General features: G+C 40.8%; 2 protein-coding genes across 2 annotated transcripts; both read right to left on the bottom strand.

Annotated features, from left to right (window-relative positions):
• Nucleotides 1-2317: 2317 nt before the first annotated feature.
• Nucleotides 2318-2875, bottom strand: LOC144667207 (protein TabA-like). Its single transcript, XM_078528611.1, has one exon. It carries the CDS (start codon nucleotides 2873-2875, stop codon nucleotides 2318-2320), a length of 558 nt encoding a protein of 185 aa, XP_078384737.1.
• A 61-nt stretch (nucleotides 2876-2936) lies between these two features.
• LOC144667206 (protein TabA-like) lies at nucleotides 2937-3695 on the bottom strand. The gene has a single exon (XM_078528610.1). The coding sequence runs from the start codon at nucleotides 3693-3695 to the stop codon at nucleotides 2937-2939; it is 759 nt and encodes a 252-aa protein (XP_078384736.1).
• Between the last annotated feature and the right edge of the window lie 5073 nt (nucleotides 3696-8768).

Genomic DNA, 8768 nt, shown 5'->3' with positions numbered 1-8768 from the left:
GCTGTTATTCTGATACATCTCACAATTGCACAAATTAAAACTTTACAAGCGATCACAAGACAAGACACTCCAAAGAGATTTTAGAGCTTCATGTTAAAAACTGCTTTTCTCGCTCAATTTAAGTTGCGGTATACTAGCGTTATATGCACAACAACGACAACGAAAAATTTACAGGCAGGTCCATTTAATGACATCTTGTTGATTATTAGACACTTCTGCTTTTCAGATCCGTTCTAAAACTCATCAATATAATTTCTCTCTTTCGGTTAGTACATTGTATTATGCGTTTGTAATAACCTGGTGTATTTCATTCTTCTTCTACGCGTTTTCTGCTTGAGTTACAATTAATATCATTGATTTTCAGTACAATCTTGTCGGCAAAGGTTAGAATGTTATTTTAAGAACGTAAAACTTGTCTGTATTTTTATTGATAACTGCTGGCTGCAGCTCAAATATATCCAAAATTGAAAAGCGTACAGCTAATCTAAAGAAAAAAATGCATCACATCTACGTGTATTCCTCTTAAGAGCTTCATTCATGCACTGAATTGAAAAGGCTGTTGTTGTGGTCTATAAAACTTGTGTCCATTGTAGCGTGGAATTCACAGCAGGATATATGAAGCTACATGCATGTAGTGCCTCTTGACTCAGGTCAATCTTCGGGTCAAAAAAATAAAAAAGGCAATGTATGTTTTGCGCTTTAGATTGACATTTCTGCTCTTCAATCCTAAGAAAACTCATCAAATATAATTTCCCTCTTTCGGTCATACATTGAGTTCTACCTTTACCTCAGAGCCGAGTGTAAACGAGGCTTTGCAAATCTTAAGTGTAAATGTTTCTCTCGATGAATCAGGCGCCTGAAAAAAGAAAGGCACAAAAGTACGACTCCAGACTGGCAGAGTTCTTTTATTGAAATGTGGGAAAAAGTATGGAACAGCACAACGCTAGTTTAGAAAATGGATAGTAAAAGTTTTTACTATCCATGATTTGAACAAACAAACGCCACAGTTGACATTTCAGTTTAAAGATTTGGCATCAAAATAATTGTCTTTATCTAATCGTTTATCTTCTGTTATTAAATTGTTGTTATTCATGCCACAAAGGTCACCCATTTCAATACAAAGTTATGCAAAAGTCACGTAGCAATCATAGTCTTTTAAAAAATGCTCGTTTTTTGTTCAACCTTTTTCAACGCAATTCTCCAACGAACTTTCAACATGCCAAATGCTCGTTCCACTACAGATCGTAGCGCACCGAACTTTAGGTTTTAAACTTTCGCTGCTCCTGAGTCAGGCGTCCTCTGTCAGGGTTTCACTAGCCAGTTCGTTAGCGGATAGGCACTGTTGCCAGCTAAAAGGGGCCTTATTTCTGTTCCATTTTTATTGCCTGTTAGACCACTTAAAATTTGCTCGTTTGCTGCAAGTTCAGAAAAAAACGTCATCTCTTTTTTATAGCGTGCCTGTATTTTTACATAATAAGCCCTTTACAATAAATACTCCTAACTTACTGTTTGATAAACCAGCGCTTTAGTTGCGACCTTTGTAAAGAAACAATTATTCTTTGATAACATTTGTTTTGTGATCGGATGCCGCCGGAATTTCATAACATGGCGGGAAAATTCCGCGGCCTCACAAAGCAAATGTTGACATGGCGGGAAAAATATTGACATGGCGGGAAAATATCCCCCTGTACAATTATCTCGTGTCGTCATGACAACGTCGTCATGACGACACGAGACAAAAAGGAGAAGCTAAAAAAAAAAAACCGAAAAACGAAAAGCCTAAAGTGGTAGGGCACTTTCTAACCCAAAAACTTTGACATTTGCGCATGCCCGAGCAGAAATATCATAAAATGTGATACTAGTGGAAAGAAAGGCATGCCTGCATGTACCTATTGCCGTGTCCAGTAGTTTGGAGCATTAGCTCATATCTGACTTGAAAATGTCAAAACTGTCCAAAAAAGTGCTTTTTCAAAGAAAATCCCGGCGCCAAAGGGTTAAGCATACGTTTATTTGTTATGTTAAGCCGTTATTAAAATGTATTTAGATATTTTATGGGTCCGTGTTAAAAGCTGTCCTTTCGTTGGACTCCACTCATGTCACTCATATTATAGCCTCCGATCCTACGCAGGCATTCTTTTGGCTCGTCACGCAATCTTTCTTTGCGTGACGAGCCAAAAAACTTCTGGGTGGGAGGTTACTAACTTCACGCCAGTTATAACATTGATTGATTGATTTATTGATGTGTTGATTGATTGAAATGGAAAAAGTTTTTTTCAGTATTTAATATGATAAAAAAGCTATTCCCAGGTGCAAAGCTTTAAGGAAATTTCATCGTGGCAAAGTAGTCGCCGTACGTTTGGGCTCGGCGAATAATCTCAAAACGATTGCGAGCAACGCGCAAAATTTCTGCGGGTTGCAATTTCGCGTTGAAATTAAAACCCGTTGAGTAACCGTAAGCACCGGCGTTGTGAAAGATGCAAAGATCACCGATTTCTGGATTTACATTCAGCACCCGGTCGACAGCAAATTTATCGATATTCATACAAACGGAACCAACGATGTCGAACATTCGTTCTGTTTTGTCACCTTCGTGATTTGGACAAGCGTATGAAGGGTCGTTTATTACCGTCTTGTTGTCAGGAAGATTCTTTTGCACATCACTCGAAAGAGACTCATCTTTGACAATTGTAATCACGCTGTAAAAGCCGTAGGTGGCAGGCAACGAGAAGTCAGCCATGGAAGCATCGACGCCAAGAAAACGTTTGTAAGTGTCTTTCATGTTGATAACACGTGACACCAGCCAGCCACTTTCAGCGGTCACCAGTCTGCCGCATTCATACTTGATCTGTAGCGGATGAAGATCCCGGTGTGGCATTACGATTTCTTCATACAAGCGTTTCACACGCAGACTAAGATCTTGAAGGTCGATAGGTTTATCATCGGGATGGTAGTTCACGCCGATACCACCCCCCCATATTAACGAATTCAACACTGATCCCTGTCTCGTTCTTGATCTCCACCGCCAATGTGAACATCATCCGTGCAGTCTCAGCGAGATCCAAGATATTCAGAAAATTTGTTACTATCATGGCGTGCACTCCAAAACGCTTTACGCCATATTCTTTGCACTTCTGGAAAGCGGCGAACAGCTGAGCCTTCGTCAGTCCAAATTTGGCTTCAACAGGGTTGCCAATGAACTTGTTACATTTAATACTGTGATCTGGTCCTGGATTGAAGCGAAATGCAATTACGTCAGGCATACCACCTTCTAACGCTTTCTTCAGGTTGTCAATTTGGGAATAGTCGTCCAAATTGATAATAGCGCCCATCTCAAAAGCCTTTCGATATTCCGCTAAAGGGGTGTTGTTTGAAGTAAACATGACATCTTCGCCTTTAATTCCCAGCCTTTCACAGAGCAGGAGCTCTCCGAGTGAACTGCAGTCCATTCCCATGTCACACTCTTCGTGCAGCATTTTCAAAATCATTGGAGTCGGCGTCGTCTTAACTGCAAAGTAGTTCTTAAAGCTTGTCCCGGTTAATGATCGTACCCAAGCGAAACAATCATAGAAGAAGTTGGCTCCGTTCACTATTTTTTCCTTGTCGTAAAGATAAAACGGAGTTCTATACTGTGAGGCCAGTTTTCGTAGTTCTTCTTCGCAACAGGGTAATGTTTTGCTGCTGAGTAAAGCGGCCATGATTAGAATTGAAGAGTTTTTACTTTGCGTGACGTGTCAAAAGGACAGTATTGGAGAGGCAGTTTTACGTGCACAGAAACATGTAACGCAAACTAAATGCTTGAGACGTCATGATCATCTGTTCTTTTTAAACGGGAGAAATCATGACGTAATTTTTTTCGTTTGTTTATATCTTTTACATGTCAGAGACATCATCTGTTCTTTTTCACAGACGTGACGATCTTACAAAGCTAGAACTAGAACTGAATCTTACAAGGAATGTGAAGAATGCCTAACAAAGCATTTAAAAAAAAAATAAACTGGAAGTGTTGCTGCCTCGTCCCCAGGCGCCAATTGGCCGGACGTTGAGACGGTAACGCGGGAAAACAGGGAGCGCGGAAATTGATGGTTAGGGAGCGAGCCGCCGTTTTCCCGTCCGCATCAGGCCCAGAACGCCAAGCGGACCGTGCACGTCAGTCCCACAACGCCAAGCGAACCGTGCACGACCAAGAACGAGGACGCCTGGGGACGAGATGCCAGGATCCCAGTGCACCCGGGCAGTGTATCAGGCACTGAAGCGGTCACACTATCCATTACCTGTGATAGAAGATGTTCGTGTTGGTCTAGCTGATGTTTAAGACTTCAGCAAAGCAGAACTCAAGAATGGTTTCCTGCATGTTGAGCTCTATGATGAGTCAAGCTTGCTGACGACATTCTAGACACCATGGGGACGTTTCTGTTGGAAAAGTATGCCATTTGGAATCTCACTAGCCTGCGAATACAGCCGCCTCTAACGATCCGATCCGCGGATCGGAGCGTCAGAGGCGGCTGTATTCGCAGGCTAGAATCTCACCTGCCCCTTATCAGTTTCAACAAAAGCTTGATCAGAATTTAGAAGGGCTACCTCGTGTACACAGAATCTTTGACGACTTGCTGATTACAGGAAAGGGTGCTACCGTGTCAGAAGCATCGCTTGACCATGACAAGAACTTTTAAAAGAAGCCTCTCGGAAAGATGCCAAGAAAGGAACATTAAGCTAAATGAGGAGAAGTTTGAGTTCAAATGCCCCCAAGTGCCATTTATCGGTCACTTGTTAACCAGTGAAGGATTGAAACCTGATCCGAAGAAAGTCGAAGCTATCTGCAGCATGCCTAAGCCTGAAGATGTCCAAGCCAAACAGGTTCTTAGGAGACCTGTCTGATATTTCTGAGCCCCTCCGCATACTTACACATAAAGATTTTCCCTGGGAGTGGTCTCAAGAGCAAGAAGAAGCCTTTGTAAAGATTAAACAAGCCGTTACAATTACCGCTTGTCTTGAAGTCCTTCACTCAAGTGCACCTACTGAAGGAGAAGGGGAGGCCTCAGAGAAAGGAATCGACTTCGCGCTACTGCAACAAGGTCAGCCCGTAACCTATGCTAGCAGAGCTCTCACGAAAGCTGAACAAAACTACTCACAAATTGAGAAGGGGCTGCTTGCCCAAGTATTTGGCATAGAGGAAAACCATCAGTACGTTTATGGCCGGAAGGTTAATTTATTGGACAAACCACAAGCCTTTGGAGATTATTGCTAAGAAGCCTCTTGCCGCTGCTCCAAAACGGCTACAACGTCTTATGTTGAGGCTAATGCAGTATGATGTAGAGATAAAGTACAAGCGTGGCCCAGAGTTGTATCTTGCCGATACTCTTTCCAGAGCATACCCTGAAATCAGTCCTCTTTTTCTTTTTTTTGCTCTTGGGGGGGGTGGGAGGGAGACATGGCAGAGGGCAGAAAGCGTAAACCTTTAAGCTCGCAACGACGAGCAGTGTAAACAGTAGGATGGGCGCCTTGCTTGTAAACTTGGAGCCATTCTCCACGTGGCGTCAATTCTGACTCATCCTCCCTCACTACCCTTCGTCCTGCGCCCTCCCCCCCCCTTCACCTCGGTGCGTCAGTGTGAGCTCTGGCATCGTGCGCCACAAAATGTCAAGAATGTTTCTGCTCAAATTACTGTTTCAGTGTATTGCTTTCAAGGGCGTGATGGTGAAATAGACTTTGACGGAAAGATTGCTGTCAGTTAACAATTAATTCAAGACGGTTTGGCGTTTTGGTTGATGCAGTTATCTTAAAATCAACATTGAATCATTACTACAAACACTACTTTTCGTGTTGATTACTCTTCTTGCTTGCGACTGTCGTGTCATGTAGTCCAATCTGACGATGTTACAGACACTCCGAAATTTGTAGACGATTTTTGCATAACACACGCTCTAAAGTAATAATTTTCCTTTTCAGCTCACTAAACTTGTTAGTGTCCCCAGGGTTTAGGGAATCATCACGACAACAAATACTTAGATGCAATTTATTTTATTACATTTTCATTTCTTTTTCTTTAAACATGATTAAACAGGCGTAATATGAAGTTTCGAAGACGCATCGATTCCGAATTGACGTCTGTGGTGATAGTTTCAAGATCGGCTGACTTAGACGGAGAGCTCAGTGATGGCGAAGTAATTTTAAAATAATGACGTTAAATCGACTCCTAAATCATTTCCGCCCCAAGAAACAGAAAGCAACAACTTGAACTTAACAGAATATGAACCAGGCGACGCTCTGGTTAAATCCACTTCTTTGATGTCCATGTCTACAGTTCAGACGAATGTCTACTTTTGGAAATGTTTTGATCCGCAGATCAAAACAAACAGTTATCCAATCATTGCTCGAATTTGGAGTCACATGATGCGAGGTCTGTTGACATAAAATATTTATGCTGGCTCTGTCGATCGCAATCTAGAACAGCCAAGTATACAGAGCTCGAATCTGAATGAAACAATCTTCGTTCTATTAACTAAGCGGAAATTCACAGCTTACAGAAAGAAAAAAATATGCCATTGACCTCTCTTGGTCAGGAATAAGTAAAGCGGAGACGAGCGCTTGCATTTTAAATCCTTTTCTGTCGCGCTTTTCTGGTCTACAGCCACTAATTCAACGAGTGAGGAGGACTGGGTACTAGCCGGTAAAACAACTCCGGAATTCCCTCGCAAAACGTGCCGAACCATGTTACCCAGTGCACCGTCTACTCCTGCCCCGAATTCGTACTCAGAAACCCAGATTTCTTCAGACCTGTCAGATTTCTCCACTCGTACACCCACCGCAACCTCTTTTCTTCTAAAGTTACCCTTATCCGTCGCAAAGCCGTCGGAAATCAGACACCTTTATCAACCGAAAAGTTGGTTATTGAAAAAAAAAATCAGAGTGTACATTTTTGTCAGCACAAAATAAAGAATGCTGTCAACGTCTTGACGTAAAGATCCAATGACATAGGTATTACATCATAATTTTAAGCTTCAGACCAACCTCGTTCCCAGGGTTTTCTTTTCTCTCCCTGAGATCTCCTGGAAACGAGTCTGGCCTCTGACCGCACAAAAGGTCAGAGGTGAGAAAAAAACGCGTAAAAACAGGAAGTGGATGACTTCTGGCTTGCTTCTGCGAGTTTTAATGTTTTTAGTGTGTACTCGAACCCCAGATTAGAGGTTTTATCTCTCTTATTCGCAGAAACTACGATTGTCGTGTACAAGCGCGTTTAGGAAAAGCATATCCTGCATATCTGAAACAGATGTTTTCCTTTCGCTCTGTTTCGTATTCCATTCTAACCCTTGCTAAGCCGTCTTCTTCTTCCTTTGGTTTAAATTCTTTCAGTTATCTTGCTTGTAAACTATGGAACTCTCTATCTGATACTTACAGAACAATCAATTCCTTTAACGATTTTAAGCGCCTCGTCCGAGACTATAATTTTATGTAATTTTTATTTTATGTAATTTGTATAAAAACTGATCTTATTTATTATTATATTAAAGGTTAAGTCTGTGTCCGAGCCATGAGGCTCATACAGCCGGAGCTTATCCCGGTTTCCGTAGCATTAAGCGACTAGGAGTATTGCTACTCCCCCCTGGATGGGATGCTAGTCCATCGCAGGGTTACCCCCCAGCAGTAAATTGTTATATTACGTAACTTTAATTTAATTGTACCACTTTATTTTTCCACTTAGTGGTTTTTTTGTTTTTATAACTTTCTAGGTTTTCATCCTTTCCTTCTTTTTTTCCTCGGAGATATTAGCTAATAACCAGCTACTCTGTAAATCCGAGAAAAAATAAAGTTAATGTATGGTATGTAACTTATGTGTGCCGTTCCTTCCATGATACCCTATGGAACCAAGTTGATGATGATAATTCATGAAGCCATAGCTCATGACATCGCCAGCTCATGATATCGCCTTTGGAGATCTTTTCAGGAAGGTTTCAATATAATAGGTTTCATATAGGAAGGTTTTAATCAATATAGCACAGGCTCCCAGACAAACTGATTCTGAGAGTGGGATTCCTGTTGTGGCGAAGCGGATAAAAAACTAATTAAATATACGAGCAAAGCGTCTCTCGTAATTGCCTAAATAAAGTTATTAAAAAAAATAAATAAATAAATGAATAAAAATGTAATGCGATGTACAAGGCAAGGAGACATTTTGTTTTAAAACTTTCTCAAGTGTTGTTTTATTAGAATACCAACCTCGCATCAAATTATTCTTCACTTCTAAACAAGACAGTCTAATTTCCTAGCTACACGTTATTTTTAAGTTACAAAATCGGGAATTTTTTCCCACTATTTAGTTACCACAATTTGAACGCAAATCGTTATTCAAAACTATTTATTATCTAAGTAATCATACCTTTGCCTTGACATAAGACATTGCTGGGTTAGAATGTCCGAAAAGTCATTGACAGAAATTTATCTTTGCTTCAAACAAACGAATTATTTTTTATTAGCTAACGCAGTATCAAAGGAGCCGTCATGATATTTTAAATCACTTTTGTAGGCACAAAATTACTTTTAAACTGAAAGAAACTTAAGATTGAGGAGAATTGGCCAATTGTTTCAAGCTACGCTATTCGTAGCGTAACCTCCTTTAAGGCCACATAATTTCTAAGTTGTTAACTATCTAGTAGATTATATTTGGATTGCTTTGTTTTGCCTTGTGCATTCTTTACTCGTCTTCGACTTTTAGTAGCCTTCTGCCATTAAATGCGCTTATTAAAATGCACGGCACTGAATGTAGCAGTTTT

The sequence above is a fragment of the Oculina patagonica genome, chromosome 10, assembly GCF_052425735.1.
Source record: "Oculina patagonica isolate OP01 chromosome 10, crgOcupat, whole genome shotgun sequence".
NCBI lineage: Eukaryota > Metazoa > Cnidaria > Anthozoa > Scleractinia > Oculinidae > Oculina > Oculina patagonica.
Note: the sequence above shows the minus strand (reverse complement) of the source record. Positions and strands in the feature narration are given on the sequence as shown.